Source organism: Musca vetustissima, unplaced genomic scaffold (assembly GCF_032173495.1).
Source record: "Musca vetustissima isolate MV318-11 ecotype Yass unplaced genomic scaffold, APGP_CSIRO_Mvet_v1 utg71526, whole genome shotgun sequence".
Taxonomy (NCBI): Eukaryota; Metazoa; Arthropoda; class Insecta; order Diptera; family Muscidae; genus Musca; species Musca vetustissima.
The window spans coordinates 1,085-16,956 of record NW_026875661.1 but is presented as its reverse complement, the minus strand read 5'-3'; the positions used below and the strand labels follow the sequence as shown (position 1 = coordinate 16,956).

Here is a 15,872-nt window from a genome sequence, read left to right as displayed (position 1 = left end):
GAAATTAATAAAATTATTTACAATAAACATGTATTAAGAAGTGCAGTTTGTAAATAAACAAATTGTGGTTCTTCTAATTACCAAATATTTTATTTAAATAAAATTAAGATATTTAGCATCAGAATAATTTCAAAGTCATTTCACCAACTGCTGAGCTTCTTTTTTAGAATTAACAAGTTCAACTAATTCCTTTACTCTCCGGAGACAATCTTTTTTTGATCTGTTGGGAATGCATTCTGCAATCCGATCCCAACGGTCTGGCGTCGATATTGGGTAGGTCTTGATGGCTTGCTCTAATAAAGCTTGTTCTTCCTTTGTCCATGCCTTTGATGTTGCCTTTTGTGTTTTCGAATTAACGGTTGTGGAGTTCGATATATTGCCATTAGATTGGTTTTCTTTGGATTCACTGTTACCGGCGCTTTCTGACGATATTTCAGTATTGACAGTGATGTCGGAAGACGTCACAACTTCTTTCTTTGATTTTTCAAAATTTTCGAAAGCTGTATCATTAGCTTGTGTTTTAAGAGTATTTTTAGAGAAATCGCTGTGTTGCAATGCCTTTGCTTTGTTGAGGACATCTCGGGCTGTTATATTAACCTCCACTGTTGAATGCTGATTAATAAACGATGCAATTACATCCCAACGTTGTGATGTTCCCGCAGGAAACAGGTTCACAGCCTTGATGAGCAGCTGCACATTTTCGTTACTCCATAGCTCGGTTTTTTTAACTTCCTTAATAACAGTTTCCGATTTTGTATTGTTTTTGCCTTTGTTTTGTGTTTGGTTCACCTCTTCAAGTTCCGCTTTTATTTTCATATCCGCTTTTTTGAGTGCTCCGAAAAACGAGTCCTTTGCTGATTTTTCCATTTTTTTGTTTAATTCTTGCAATTCGGCCAGTGAGAATGTTTCGCATATCTTTTCTACGCCTTCCATATTTTTAAGGACATCTTTATCATTGTTTCCGAAATAATTATTTTCTTTGGCTTTATCTCTAAGTAGCTTCCTTTCCTTTTTAATAGCCTTTTTTGCTTGTTCCCTTTCGATCCTTATTTGCTCTATTCGTTTTTGTTCAGCCTTTTCAGCGCGTTCTTTCGCCAACTGTGCCTCTCGCAGAGCTCGCTCTTGTTCTGCCTTTTGAGCCTGTGCTGCATCCATTTTTGCACGTTTTGCGGCCAATTTTCTCTCCTTCTCTTCATTTTTAAATTTTTGAATGCGTTTATCATTGTTGTATGCCAAATCCACTAGAGCTCGAATTCTCATCATTTCTTCCTTCTTCCGTTTTATACGTGCCGCTTTATTTTCTTTCTCAATCCATCGACGCTCATCCCTATCCTGGCCCTTTTCTTTATCTTCTTCATCCAAGTAACTAAACTCGCGCCAAGACTTAAAATCATACCAAAAACTGTAGAATCGCTCAACCTCTTCTCTTGTGGAATTCATGTCGCCAAAGGAAGGGACATTCTTTTTTTCACTCCATCTCGCATTCAGTTCAAAGTATTTCTGGAAAGACTCGAAGAAGTTGCTTTCAATCTCCGATTGAGTGGGCAACGAGTCGTCAAATTCAGGGTCCACCGAATCAAATGAACGTCTCGTTTTGGGCGTACCTACAATGCACGTATATTGTATACATTAAAAATTTCCAATCAATGTGTTAAATATACCTAGGGTTTCATAAGCCTTTGTTATACATGTAAAATAGTCGTCATCTGTCTTTATCTCTTCGCCCTTTGCTTTGCGTTTGTCGGGATGATGCTGTAAAACCATCTTTCGGTAGGCTCGACGTATATCATCATCTGTGGCATTAAATCTGTAACATTTTGTGTTAACTTATACTCTGTAAATTGTTTTTTTTTTTCAAATCACTTACCTCAGTTTTTCAAGCCCTAAAACCTTATAGTGGTCCTGATTTTTCCATTCCTTTGGGTCTAGAGACTTGAGATAATTAATGTCAACCTCAAATTCATCGTTTAAAAGTTTTTCCTCAGATGCACTTCTTTCGATGTGATCATTTTGTTGTCTCTTCTTGGAATTCAGATAGGCAGCGCCGACCTTTTCAACTTTTCTACGATAGGTACCGAAAGGACAAAGAACTTCCACAAAATCTATCATTTTTTAAAGCTATAAACGGGCGATTGTCTAATAATATATTAAATATATCCGCAGCACATGTAATTTGAAGCAGGGATGGAAAATTCAGTACAATGCCATTTCTTGTTCCTTGTTCTAAAAAAAGTACCGAAGTACTTTTCAGTACAACTGCAATCATTCACCCAGCATAGATTTCTCCATAGAAATTCTTTTTTTTAATAAAATTGTTTCCCAATGACGAACAAATGAATGGCATGTACAAACGGTCGATGTTCGCTCTCTATTCATTGTTCGACACTGAATTATGAAATAATTACTTAGTTCCCCATTCAAAATTTTCTGAGCGAACAGTGATTTTTGTACATTGTTCAACTTAACTCGCCCTCTAAACAATAAAATATCAAAATTTTTAAGAAAAATTTTAAATTATGTATGAAAACCAAAAATCTAAACAGTTTATATATATATAGGTGGAAGATAATTTTGTTTTCTTCTTAATTCAATACAAATTTCTTTTCATTCGGTTCTCATTAGCGTATAATAAAAGAACCAAGTACTGGTGTGTTCCAGTACTTTTTTAATAGTAAAGCTAGTAAAAGGGAAATATTTCAAACTTCCTCTCAGAGTACAAAATAATTGAAAAGTTTGGAAACACAAATCTAGTAAATATGCCAAACTTAGATGGCAATACTTCAAAATCAACGTAACAGCCAATCAGAAGTTGGCATTCCCTTTTACCATTTTTACAAATTTTTGGAGTAAACATTTTACAAAGATAACGCCATATCGTTTTGTGTTCTCTTAACATTGGTTCAATATTTTACCACTTTTGTGGGTTCAGGAACTGGTTTCGAGTAAAAAGTTGCAAAACTTGTAAAATTAGTTTAGTTTTAATATTTTTCTTTTCATATGTGTCGTCCATTATCAGGTCTTGACATACGCAACCCAAAAAATATATTTTTAATAGCTGCGTATTAAATGTAAGCTCTAAAACATTTTGTTGGGTTGAAGTCCTGATTACAAATATGTACTTATTTTATAGAAGTCAAGGCCTAAGCAGAATGTTCGCGTTGAGCGTTTTTTGTTATCGCGTTAACGCACGCAAAGAGTTAAAATATATTTAACTCCGAAGCGCAGCGCACAACAACTTCGAGCGTTTGTGTTATCGGATGGCACAACGCGAGCATTCTGCTTAGCCCTTCAATCCTTCTTAGATATGGGACAATTTCCCTACTTAATAGTACGTTTACATTACTTATATTTCATTATATATATATATATTTCAAATAAAACCTCATTAAGTAGATTAAGCCGGCAAAAAGTTCTAATATTAATGCCGTTTTATAGTACATTAACATTATACTGGATATAGAAAAAAGTACTATTTTATTACTTTTTCACCTTTTTTATTTTTCATCACTGATGTGAAGGAATACGTAAGTCGATTTTCCACTAATCGATTATGCGATTTTTTGTATTGAAACCCCTAAAGAGCTCCACCTGCGTGAAGTTAAGTGGCCCACACACGTCAAACATGTGCGTTCGATCGGTGTGAATCGAAGCAATGTTTGACGTGTGTGGTACGGTGTTCACACCGATTTGCCGGTGCGCACACCGATCGAAAGAAATTAAAAAATTTTAATTTTTCGTTGTGCGACGCGCACATGTTTGACGTCTGTGGCCTGGTGTGTGGATATTTTCTCATTTGTTGAGAAATTTCGTGGAGTGCGGATCAGCGGACAAATGCAATACATATGTATTTGGAAGATTTTTTGATGTTTTTACACATATTCTACTGTGTGGCAAATAAAAATGTTTTTTCCCGAAAAAATAAAAGTATTTAATACATTTATATTAAATAAAAATACTTCATATTTTTTCCGTCAGCACCATCGCGGTCCATCTTCACGCTTCAAAAATAAATATGAAATGAAGTTGAATGCATCCGTTTGACGTGTGTGGGCTAGGAGCTTCACACCGATGGAACGCACATGTTTGAGGTGTGTGACCCACTTTAGCGACATCGCTAACTTTCGATAAAATTTTTTTTTATCGAAATTACAGGGTGACATCACAATTTCACATTTAATACTATTTTTATCAACAGTGCTTTCCAACAGAGATAGCGCAGAATATTATAAAATAATTTTTTAAAATTTTTAATAAAAATGTTAACATAATTCATTAGTAATGAAAAATAATAAACAATACGAAAATGTTGAAACATATTTTATTATAATCTAAAACTAAAGTATTACTAAATCACAAACATTTTGATCCAGTGAATTAGGAGAGATTCACTGGATCAACATAGTGATGGTACCAAATGAAAGAGGGAGTCTCTACGAGTATTTTGGTATGCACAATTTGTTCAAATTCAGTTTTTTGTAGAACAAAGTTGCTGAATTTCTGATTTCCAACTGGTGGTCAGGACACAAAAATGGCTCTGGAAGCGTCCCTATACAAAAGTTGCTGAATTTCTGATTTCCAACTGGTGGTCAGGACACCAAACTGGCTCTGGAAGCCTCCCTATACAAACCTCGAACAAAGTAAGGGTATCAAACGAAAGAGGGAGTCTCTACGAGTATTTTGGTATTCACCATATGTTCAGATTTAGTTTTTTGTAGAACAAAGTTGCTGAATTTCTGATTTCCAACTGGTGGTCAGGACACCAAACTGGCTCTGGAAGCCTGGTATTCTGGTATCCACCATATGTTCAAATTCAGTTTTTTGCAAAACAAAGTTGCTGAATTTCTGATTTCCAACTGGTGGTCAGGACACCAAAATGGCTCTGGAAGCCTCCGTATACAAACCTCGAACAAAGTAAGGGTATCAAACGAAAGAGGGAGTCTCTACGAGTATTTTGGTATTCACCATATGTTCAGATTCAGTTTTTTGTAGAACAAAGTTGCTGAATTTCTGATTTCCAACTGGTGGTCAGGACAAAAAACTTGCTCTAGAAGTCTCCCTATTAAAACCTCGAACATAGTGATGGTAATAAATGAAAGAGATCAGAAATTTTCAAAATGTAAAATAATATACATTACTTTGCACTTTTTGCCATATAACACAATTCACCCATGCATTTTAAAGGGGGAAACTTTCATTAAAATTTAAAAACTGAATATTAGCAAATTAAATTTATGAAAAAAATTGGAATCATATGTCAGCATGAGACTACCTTGCGTAATTATGCCATGGATTTAGCATAACTTAAATCACTTTGTAAACATAATAAAATTAATTTTAAAATTAAATCACATTTGAATGCTTAGGTTTAAACTACAATTCAAATTGAAAGAGAATTGCAGTATTTTTGCGATGGAAGCCATGGCCCAAATATCAGGCAATTCAGGTTAATTTCTGAAAATGTACAAAAAGGTTTTCTGTGGTGATTTCATATTAACAAGTAATAAGTAGGGGAGAGGGGGCACCTCTGAACACTTTTTTCTTTGAAGCCTCATAAAATTTTTATGTTATAATTTTTGGTTTCTTATAAGTTTTAACTAAGAGGTACATATGTAACCTTCAAAATGAATATACATATGCCCAGGGGGCACCTTTAAACACAGCTCGGTATTTTTGAACGGCATGTTTTTTTACAGTGTTTATGTTCAAATATATATGTATTGTATTCATATATTGGTCTGTTCCCGTACTGCAAGAATCTACTCGATTTTAATATTTTCTTCGATATCATAAGGAAAAAAGTGTTATCGGAGTAAAAAATAGTAGATTCTTGCAGTACGGGAACAGACCATATATCAGAAATATATTTATATATATATATATATTACCTGGTTGCCCGGTTATTTGACCCGGATGTTCGGGTACGGGTACCCGGTTATATCGGGTTCTACGGATATAGCACTAATTTAGGGGAATTCCCTTTTTTACACGGCTTCTTCTGGAACCAATCTACCGTGTAAAAACAGACTTAGGTGTATATATTTGAAGATTTAAAAAGGAAGAAAAATAAATTACAAAAATTGTTTGTTGCTCATGAAAATCTACATGAGTGACTATGTTTTCGCACTGCAATTGTAAACGTTTCATTTTTTGGTTGTAAGGGCGCAGGAAGAATGCAGTGATAGTTTTCTTTCGATAAACAATTTTTTTGCATTCCAACAATCATTTCAAACATATCTAATATATTTTCTTTCATATATATTTACTACAAAAAAAGTTATTATAAATTTTTCGTAAAATACCATGGGTGGGGCACCTTTGAACATATCCACTAAACTCCAGTAAAAAACGGAGTTTTTGATATTTGGCTTCGATTTCTCAAAAATTTCAAATGGGATAATAAGATTACGAAATTAGATGTATTTTGCACTATATAAATTTTTGTTTTTATATCATTTTATGTTTTAATAAATTTTGATCAGAACTATTTAATTATCGAATATTTTTGTATATATTTTTTAATAAATTAATATATTTCTGATATATGATCTTTTCCCGTACTGCAAGAATCTACTATTTTTTACTCCGATAACACTTTTTTCCTTTATGACATCGAAGAAAATATTAAAATCGAGTAGATTCTTGCAGTACGGGAACAGACCAATATATGAATACAATACATATATATTTGAACATAAACACTGTAAAAAAACATGCCGTTCAAAAATACCGAGCTGTGTTTAAAGGTGCCCCCCTGGGGGCAGTTTTGAACACATTGACTTCGTCCATTAAAACAGTAATAAAATATGTATATCAAGCTTAAAGTATGTCATATGTATATTCATTTTGAAGGTTACATATGTACCTCTTAGTTAAAACTTACAGGAACCAAAAATTATAACATAAAAAATTATTGAGGCTTCAAAGAAAAAAGTGTTCAGAGGTGCCCCCCTCTCCCCTACTTATTACTTGTTAATATGAAATCACCACAGAAAACCTTTTTGTACATTTTCAGAAATTAACCTGAATTGCCTGATATTTGGGCCATGGCTTCCATCGCAAAAATACTGCAATTCTCTTTCAATTTGAATTGGAGTTTAAACCTAAGCATTAAAATGTGATTTAATTTTAAAATTAATTTTATTATGTTTACAAAGTGGTTTAAGTTATGCTAAATCCATGGCATAATTACGCAAGGTAGTCTTATGCTGACATATGATTCCAATTTTTTTCATAAATTTAATTTGCTAATATTCAGTTTTAAAATTTTAATGAAAGTTTCCCCTTTAAAATGCATGGGTGAATTGTGTTATATGGCAAAAAGTGCAAAGTAATGTATATTATTTTACATTTTGAAAATTTCTGACCTCTTTATTTTTGTTATCATCACTATGTTTGAGGTTTGAATAGGGAGACTTCCAGAGCAAGTTTTTTCCCTGACCACCAGTTGGAAATCAGAAATTCAGCAACTTTGTTCGTTGTGCACATGTTTGACGTCTGTGGCCTGGTGTGTGGATATTTTCTCATTTGTTGAGAAATTTCGTGGAGTGCGGATCAGCGGACAAATGCAATACATATGTATTTGGAAGATTTTTTGATGTTTTTACACATATTCTACTGTGTGGCAAATAAAATGTTTTTTCCTGAAAAAATAAAAGTATTTAATACATTTATATTAAATAAAAATACTTCATCTTTTTTCCGTCAGCACCATCGCGGTCCATCTTCACGCTTCAAAAATAAATATGAAATGAAGTTGAATGCATCCGTTTGACGTGTGTGGGCTAGGAGCTTCACACCGATGGAACGCACATGTTTGAGGTGTGTGACCCACTTTAGCGACATCGCTAACTTTCGATAAAAATTTTTTTTATCGAAATTACAGGGTGACATCACAATTTCACATTTAATACTATTTTTATCAACAGTGATTTCCAACAGAGATAGCGCAGAATATTATAAAATAATAATTTTTTAAAATTTTTAATAAAAATGTTAACATAATTCATTAGTAATGAAAAATAATAAACAATACGAAAATGTTGAAACATATTTTATTATAATCTAAAACTAAAGTATTACTAAATCACAAACATTTTGATCCAGTGAATCAGGAGAGATTCACTGGATCAACATAGTGATGGTATCAAATGAAAGAGGGAGTCTCTACGAGTATTTTGGTATGCACAATTTGTTCAAATTCAGTTTTTTGTAGAACAAAGTTGCTGAATTTCTGATTTCCAACTGGTGGTCAGGACACAAAAATGGCTCTGGAAGCGTCCCTATACAAAAGTTGCTGAATTTCTGATTTCCAACTGGTGGTCAGGACACCAAACTGGCTCTGGAAGCCTCCCTATACAAACCTCGAACATAGTGATGGTACCAAATGAAAGAGGGAGTCTCTACGAGTATTCTGGTATCCACCATATGTTCAAATTCAGTTTTTTGTAGAACAAAGTTGTTGATTTTCTGATTTCCAACTAGTGGTCAGGACACCAAAATGGCTCTGGAAGCCTCCGTATACAAACCTCGAACAAAGTAAGGGTATCAAACGAAAGAGGGAGTCTCTACGAGTATTTTGGTATTCACCATATGTTCAGATTTAGTTTTTTGTAGAACAAAGTTGCTGAATTTCTGATTTCCAACTGGTGGTCAGGACACCAAACTGGCTCTGGAAGCCTGGTATTCTGGTATCCACCATATGTTCAAATTCAGTTTTTTGTAGAACAAAGTTGCTGAATTTCTGATTTCCAACTGATGGTCAGAACATCAAAATGGCTCTGGAAGCCTCCGTATACAAACCTCGAACATAGTGATGGCACCAAATGAAAGAGGGAGTCTATAGGAGTATTTTGGTATCCACCATATGTTCAAATTCAGTTTTTTGTAGAACAAAGTTGCTGAATTTCTGATTTCCAACTGGTGGTCAGGACACCAAAATGGCTCTGGAAGCCTCCGTATACAAACCTCGAACAAAGTAAGGGTATCAACCGAAAGAGGGAGTCTCTACGAGTAATTTGGTATTCACCATATGTTCAGATTCAGTTTTTTGTAGAACAAAGTTGCTGAATTTCTGATTTCCAACTGGTGGTCAGGACACCAAAATGGCTCTGGAAGCCTCCCTAAACAAACCTCGAACATAGTGATGGTACCAAATGAAATAGGGAGTCTATACGAGTATTTTGGTATACACTATATGTTCAAATTCAGTTTTTTCCTACTGGTGGTGAGGACACCAAACTGGCTCTGGAAGCCTGGTATTCTGGTATCCACCATATGTTCAAATTCAGTTTTTTGCAGAACAAAGTTGCTGAATTTCTGATTTCCAACTGGTGGTCAGGACACCAAAATGGCTCTGGAAGCGTCCCTATACAAACCTCGAACAAAGTAAGGGTATCAAACGAAAGAGGGAGTCTCTACGAGTATTCTGGTATCCACCATATATTCAAATGCAGTTTTTTGTAGAACAAAGTTGCTGAATTTCTGATTTCCAACTGGTGGTCAGGACAAAAAACTTGCTCTAGAAGTCTCCCTATTAAAACCTCGAACATAGTGATGGTAATAAATGAAAGAGATCAGAAATTTTCAAAATGTAAAATAATATACATTACTTTGCACTTTTTGCCATATAACACAATTCACCCATGCATTTTAAAGGGGAAACTTTCATTAAAATTTAAAAACTGAATATTAGCAAATTAAATTTATGAAAAAAATTGGAATCATATGTCAGCATGAGACTACCTTGCGTAATTATGCCATGGATTTAGCATAACTTAAATCACTTTGTAAACATAATAAAATTAATTTTAAAATTAAATCACATTTGAATGCTTAGGTTTAAACTACAATTCAAATTGAAAGAGAATTGCAGTATTTTTGCGATGGAAGCCATGGCCCAAATATCAGGCAATTCAGGTTAATTTCTGAAAATGTACAAAAAGGTTTTCTGTGGTGATTTCATATTAACAAGTAATAAGTAGGGGAGAGGGGGCACCTCTGAACACTTTTTTCTTTGAAGCCTCATAAAATTTTTTATGTTATAATTTTTGGTTTCTTATAAGTTTTAACTAAGAGGTACATATGTAACCTTCAAAATGAATATACATATGCCCAGGGGGCACCTTTAAACACAGCTCGGTATTTTTGAACGGCATGGTTTTTTACAGTGTTTATGTTCAAATATATATGTATTGTATTCATATATTGGTCTGTTCCCGTACTGCAAGAATCTACTCGATTTTAATATTTTCTTCGATATCATAAGGAAAAAAGTGTTATCGGAGTAAAAAATAGTAGATTCTTGCAGTACGGGAACAGACCATATATCAGAAATATATATATATATATATATATATATATATTACCTGGTTGCCCGGTTATTTGACCCGGATGTTCGGGTACGGGTACCCGGTTATATCGGGTTCTACGGATATAGCACTAATTTAGGGGAATTCCCTTTTTTACACGGCTTCTTCTGGAACCAATCTACCGTGTAAAAACAGACTTAGGTGTATATATTTGAAGATTTAAAAAGGAAGAAAAATAAATTACAAAAATTGTTTGTTGCTCATGAAAATCTACATGAGTGACTATGTTTTCGCACTGCAATTGTAAACGTTTCATTTTTTGGTTGTAAGGGCGCAGGAAGAATGCAGTGATAGTTTTCTTTCGATAAACAATTTTTTTGCATTCCAACAATCATTTCAAACATATCTAATATATTTTCTTTCATATATATTTACTACAAAAAAAGTTATTATAAATTTTTCGTAAAATACCACGGGTGGGGCACCTTTGAACATATCCACTAAACTCCAGTAAAAAACGGAGTTTTTGATTTTTGGCTTCGATTTCTCAAAAATTTCAAATGGGATAAGATTACGAAATTAGATGTATTTTGCACTATATAAATTTTTGTTTTTATATCATTTTATGTTTTAATAAATTTTGATCAGAACTATTTAATTATCGAATATTTTTGTATATATTTTTTAATAAATTAATATATTTCTGATATATGATCTTTTCCCGTACTGCAAGAATCTACTATTTTTTACTCCGATAACACTTTTTTCCTTTATGACATCGAAGAAAATATTAAAATCGAGTAGATTCTTGCAGTACGGGAACAGACCAATATATGAATACAATACATATATATTTGAACATAAACACTGTAAAAAAACATGCCGTTCAAAAATACCGAGCTGTGTTTAAAGGTGCCCCCCTGGGGGCAGTTTTGAACACATTGACTTCGTCCATTAAAACAGTAATAAAATATGTATATCAAGCTTAAAGTATGTCATATGTATATTCATTTTGAAGGTTACATATGTACCTCTTAGTTAAAACTTATAAGAAACCAAAAATTATAACATAAAAAATTTTATGAGGCTTCAAAGAAAAAAGTGTTCAGAGGTGCCCCATCTCCCCTACTTATTACTTGTTAATATGAAATCACCACAGAAAACCTTTTTGTACATTTTCAGAAATTAACCTGAATTGCCTGATATTTGGGCCATGGCTTCCATCGCAAAAATACTGCAATTCTCTTTCAATTTGAATTGTAGTTTAAACCTAAGCATTAAAATGTGATTTAATTTTAAAATTAATTTTATTATGTTTACAAAGTGGTTTAAGTTATGCTAAATCCATGGCATAATTACGCAAGGTAGTCTTATGCTGACATATGATTCCAATTTTTTTCATAAATTTAATTTGCTAATATTCAGTTTTAAAATTTTAATGAAAGTTTCCCCTTTAAAATGCATGGGTGAATTGTGTTATATGGCAAAAAGTGCAAAGTAATGTATATTATTTTACATTTTGAAAATTTCTGACCTCTTTATTTTTGTTATCATCACTATGTTTGAGGTTTGAATAGGGAGACTTCCAGAGCAAGTTTTTTCCCTGACCACCAGTTGGAAATCAGAAATTCAGCAACTTTGTTCTACAAAAAAACTGAATTTGAACATATGGTGGATACCAAAATACTCGTATAGACTCCCTCTTTCATTTGGTGCCATCACTATGTTCGAGGTTTGTATACGGAGGCTTCCAGAGCCATTTTGATGTTCTGACCATCAGTTGGAAATCAGAAATTCAGCAACTTTGTTCTGCAAAAAACTGAATTTGAACATATGTTGGATACCAGAATACTCGTAGAGACTCCCTCTTTCATTTGGTACCTTCACTATGTTCGAGGTTTGTGTAGGGACGCTTCCAGAGCCATTTTTGTGTAATGACCATCAGTTGGAAATCAGAAATTCAGCAACTTTGTTCTACAAAAAACTGAATTTGAACATATGGTGGATACCAAAATACTCGTATAGACTCCCTCTTTCATTTGGTACCATCACTATGTTCGAGGTTTGTATAGGGAGGCTTCCAGAGCCATTTTTGTGTCCTGACCACCAGTTGGAAATTAGAAATTCAACAACTTTGTTCTACAAAAAACTGAATTTGAACAAATGTTGCACAAAAAACTGAATCTGAACATATGGTGGATACCAAAATACTCGTAGAGACTCCCTCTTTCATTTGGTACCATCACTTTGTTCGAGGTTTGTATAGGGAGGCTTCCAGAGGCGGACATCTCTCCTGATTCACTGGATTAAAATGTTTGTGACTTAGTAATACTTTAGTTTTAGATTATAATAAAATATGTTTCAAAATCTTCGTATTTTTATTAGTTTTCATTACTAATGAATTATGTTAACATTTTCATTAATAATTTTAAAAAATTATTAATTTATAATATTCTGCGCTATCTCTGTTGGAAAGCACTGTTGATAAAAATAGTATTAAACGTGAAATTGTGATGTTCTGTGTCACCCTGTAATTTCGATAAAAATTGTGTTATCGAAAGTTAGCGATATCGCTAACTTCACGCAGGTTTTGAATTTTTGGATTACCGTATCCGTGATCGAATAAAATTTATCGATATGTCGAATAAAACTATTCGAGTTTTTGCCCGCCACATTCTACCTGTCGAGACCAAAACAAAACAGAAGAAAAACGAAATGTAAGTATTAAAAAATGTAATTATATAAATAAAATATAATAATTCAGCCTTTTATTTCACAGGAGCACGAATTGCAACAAAATAAATTTTAAGCAAAAGGCAATTATGGCAGATTTTATGTCTGACCACCCGGGACTTGCCAAAGGAAAAATTTCGAATTGTCCAGAAGGTAGAGCGTCATCCAATCGTTTGTGGGAGCAGTTAACAACCAAATTAAATGGAGCAGGACCACCCGTAAAGAATGTCACCTTGTGGCGAAAGGTATATATTGAAAAGTGGTATGAAAAATTATGTTTCACAGTTTTCCTTTCCAAGGTTTATGCAGACCAAAAACAACAAGTTAAGAAGAAATTATCTTTTAACAAGGCATCAAAGAATCAGACAGGTGGAGGCCCATATGAAGAAAAACTCCTCACCCAATCAGAAGAGCTGATACTGGAAGCAGCAGGATTATCAGCGGCTGTAGAGGGGCTTTCTTCAGTCCAAAGTTTTGGTGCAAAAAAAGGAATGGAAGTGGATAGGAAGGAAAACGACGAGGAAGAACTGATGGATGTAGAAAATGATATGGACTGCAGCATTGGTTCCACTGTGCCTTCATCTACTCAACGTCGTACCAAATCAGCCTCCAAGATGGATCTTTTAAAAGAGAATATAGAAAAACACGATGAAGGGATGCGCGAAAGGAAGTTGTTTTGGGATACTCTAATGGATTGTAAAAGAAAGTCCCTCAAAATTAAAGAGGAAACATATAAATTGAAAGAAAGATCTTTAAAAATAAAGGAAGAAGAGCATAAGTCAAATATGGCTATAAATAAGGTCGAGCTTGAGATTAAAACGTTGGAATTGAATTTGCTGAAACAAAAGGCCGATTTGTAAGAAAAAAAAAATTGTTTATTTGTACCTGTATATTACTATGGACTTTTCTAGTAACCCATGTACCTTACCATAAAATAATGAAATGAATAGCTTTGTTTATTTATAATTACACTAGAATGTATTAATTGAATTAGTTTTGTTTTTGTTGATTTTTTTTTAATAAAATATTTATTTTTACATAGATTGGTACAAAGATGTTTTTATTTGGTTTCGTATTTTTTCACCAATCTTATTGGGTTGTGTATGGTTAGATGTTTCCACTTCCATTGTGACTGATTCGATATTAAAATCCTTTTCGGTATACATAGGCACTTTAAATTTGATACAAATGTTGTGCAGGGCAGCACATACATTTCCGAATAACGCCATTTTTACAGGGGAATATCTACTTCTTTTGTCATGGCAAAGAATTTTCCATCTGGCCTTCAGTATACCAATGGTTCTCTCTACAATACATCTGGCTGATGAGTGGACCTCATTAAATTTTGATTCATGTGACCCATCGGCAGGATTCCTATACGGTGTAATACACCACGGCTCCAGAGGATACCCTGAGTCTCCTGCATAGCAAAACATATGTGTATATCATTAACTAAAGCATGAATCAGAAAACATACCTAAAAGCCACCCGTTTTTGAAGCTGTTGTTTGTGTACATTTGTTCCAACAATCGCCTTTCGTCGGAATGCTTCCAAACGAAGGAATCGTGTGCTGCCCCTCCATATTTTGAAAGTATCGCTGTAATTATGTGTTGGTGATCACAGATCTGCGTGAATTAAATAAGATTTCTATATTAATATGTAATGAAAATAAATTTAATTAAAACTTACAATCATGGAATTTAGACTATGGTATCCCTTTCGGTTGAAGAACATGTGTTCGTTTTCGGTGGGTTTCTGCAATCCAAAATGTGTTCCATCTACACATCCAATTACTAAAAAATGTAAAAATGCATATATTATTTTATTTTAGAATCGAAAAAGTCAATATATTCTTACCTCCAGGAATCCGAAACTTTGTACAGAAATGTTCCATACACAAAGCCGACTGGTCTGGTGAAAATTTGATGTGTTCTGGACAAAGTTTTAGTTCCATTTCTTTTGCGACTCGCTGGACAACCCTGCAGGTTGCGCTTTGGCTCATTCCAATCAGAAAATCATTACCCACAGTGTGCTGAAAACTTCCACTGGCCAAGAGTGATAAAGTTGATGCCAATTGTAGAACTGCCGGAATGGACGATGACATATGTCCGGAGAAATCTAGTCTAGATAACACATATCGAAAAGCTTCTTTTGTCAATCTAAATCGTTGACGGAATCTGCAATGAATTGCAAAAATTATAAACACCACACTTGCATGCATTTTCTTATTATACTTACGCATTTTCTGACAATGATAAGGGGTCACTACGTTCTCGAATTTGTCTTCTTATTATTTTTATATTATTACCGTCCTCATCTTCCGAAGAGGATAATACAAAAAAACACGTATCCATATTTTTTTCAACTTTTAATGAAGCGGCAAACAATTGTTTTGTTTACTTTTTTTGGATGAAAACATATGTTTCGATTGTGGGTATTTCGATTATTTTTTGACAATAATCGATAAATTTTTGAATAATTCCATTCGAGTCGTATCATTCAATTAGTAACTACGGATCGTAATTTAACTTCGAACAAGATCTCACTCTATATCGAGTACGAGCATTAGGCCCCAGAACTTTGGCTGGAGTCCGGGATGTGGAATCATGAATGGCCGATCTATAAGCCAATAAAAACTTTGGAATATGCTCATCCCAGTCTCGTTGGCCACTGTCCACCACTTTCCGTAGATGTTCTTCAAGGGTGCGATTGAATCTTTCCACCATGCCATCTGATTGTGGATGTAGGGGCGTCGTTCTGGTTTTCTTGATTCCGTAGGAGTCACACATTTCCTTGAAGATCGCTGATTCAAAATTCCTACCTTGATCGGAA

General features: G+C 33.9%; 3 protein-coding genes across 4 annotated transcripts; 1 reads left to right on the top strand and 2 right to left on the bottom strand.

Annotated features, from left to right (window-relative positions):
- Positions 1-127: 127 nt before the first annotated feature.
- LOC133338188 (dnaJ homolog subfamily C member 2) lies at positions 128-2,109 on the bottom strand. The gene is made up of 3 exons (XM_061546369.1): positions 1,868-2,109; positions 1,662-1,807; positions 128-1,604 (listed from the first exon to the last, which is right to left on the bottom strand). The coding sequence occupies exons 1-3, from the start codon at positions 2,107-2,109 to the stop codon at positions 136-138; spliced, it is 1,857 nt and encodes a 618-aa protein (XP_061402353.1). The 3' UTR covers positions 128-135.
- A 10,794-nt stretch (positions 2,110-12,903) lies between these two features.
- Positions 12,904-13,900, top strand: LOC133338190 (uncharacterized). Its single transcript, XM_061546373.1, has 3 exons — positions 12,904-13,024; positions 13,087-13,285; positions 13,340-13,900. The coding sequence occupies exons 1-3, from the start codon at positions 12,945-12,947 to the stop codon at positions 13,898-13,900; spliced, it is 840 nt and encodes a 279-aa protein (XP_061402357.1). The 5' UTR covers positions 12,904-12,944.
- Positions 13,901-14,039: 139 nt separating this feature from the next.
- On the bottom strand, positions 14,040-15,616 carry LOC133338189 (putative nuclease HARBI1). Of its 2 annotated transcripts, none has more exons than XM_061546370.1 (5): positions 15,279-15,616; positions 14,898-15,217; positions 14,730-14,833; positions 14,518-14,665; positions 14,040-14,460 (listed from the first exon to the last, which is right to left on the bottom strand). In XM_061546370.1, exons 1-5 carry the CDS (start codon positions 15,392-15,394, stop codon positions 14,075-14,077), a joined length of 1,074 nt encoding a protein of 357 aa, XP_061402354.1. In that variant the 5' UTR covers positions 15,395-15,616; the 3' UTR covers positions 14,040-14,074. The 2 variants fall into 2 exon arrangements, with proteins under 2 accessions (XP_061402354.1, XP_061402356.1); XM_061546372.1 differs by having other exon boundaries at positions 14,730-14,818.
- Between the last annotated feature and the right edge of the window lie 256 nt (positions 15,617-15,872).

Coding starts and splice junctions, on each gene's coding strand:
- LOC133338188 (XM_061546369.1), bottom strand. CDS start 2,109: ATGATAGATTTTGTGGAAGTTCTTTGTCCTTTCGGTACCTATCGTAGA. Junction 1,808..1,867: donor TTAGGGCTTGAAAAACTGAG/GTAAGTGATTTG, acceptor AAAATGTTACAG/ATTTAATGCCACAGATGATG. Junction 1,605..1,661: donor AAAGGCTTATGAAACCCTAG/GTATATTTAACA, acceptor CGTGCATTGTAG/GTACGCCCAAAACGAGACGT.
- LOC133338190 (XM_061546373.1), top strand. CDS start 12,945: ATGTCGAATAAAACTATTCGAGTTTTTGCCCGCCACATTCTACCTGTC. Junction 13,025..13,086: donor AAACAGAAGAAAAACGAAAT/GTAAGTATTAAA, acceptor TTTATTTCACAG/GAGCACGAATTGCAACAAAA. Junction 13,286..13,339: donor ATGTCACCTTGTGGCGAAAG/GTATATATTGAA, acceptor TTCCTTTCCAAG/GTTTATGCAGACCAAAAACA.
- LOC133338189 (XM_061546370.1), bottom strand. CDS start 15,394: ATGGATACGTGTTTTTTTGTATTATCCTCTTCGGAAGATGAGGACGGT. Junction 15,218..15,278: donor TTATCATTGTCAGAAAATGC/GTAAGTATAATA, acceptor AATTCATTGCAG/ATTCCGTCAACGATTTAGAT. Junction 14,834..14,897: donor AAAGTTTCGGATTCCTGGAG/GTAAGAATATAT, acceptor TACATTTTTTAG/TAATTGGATGTGTAGATGGA.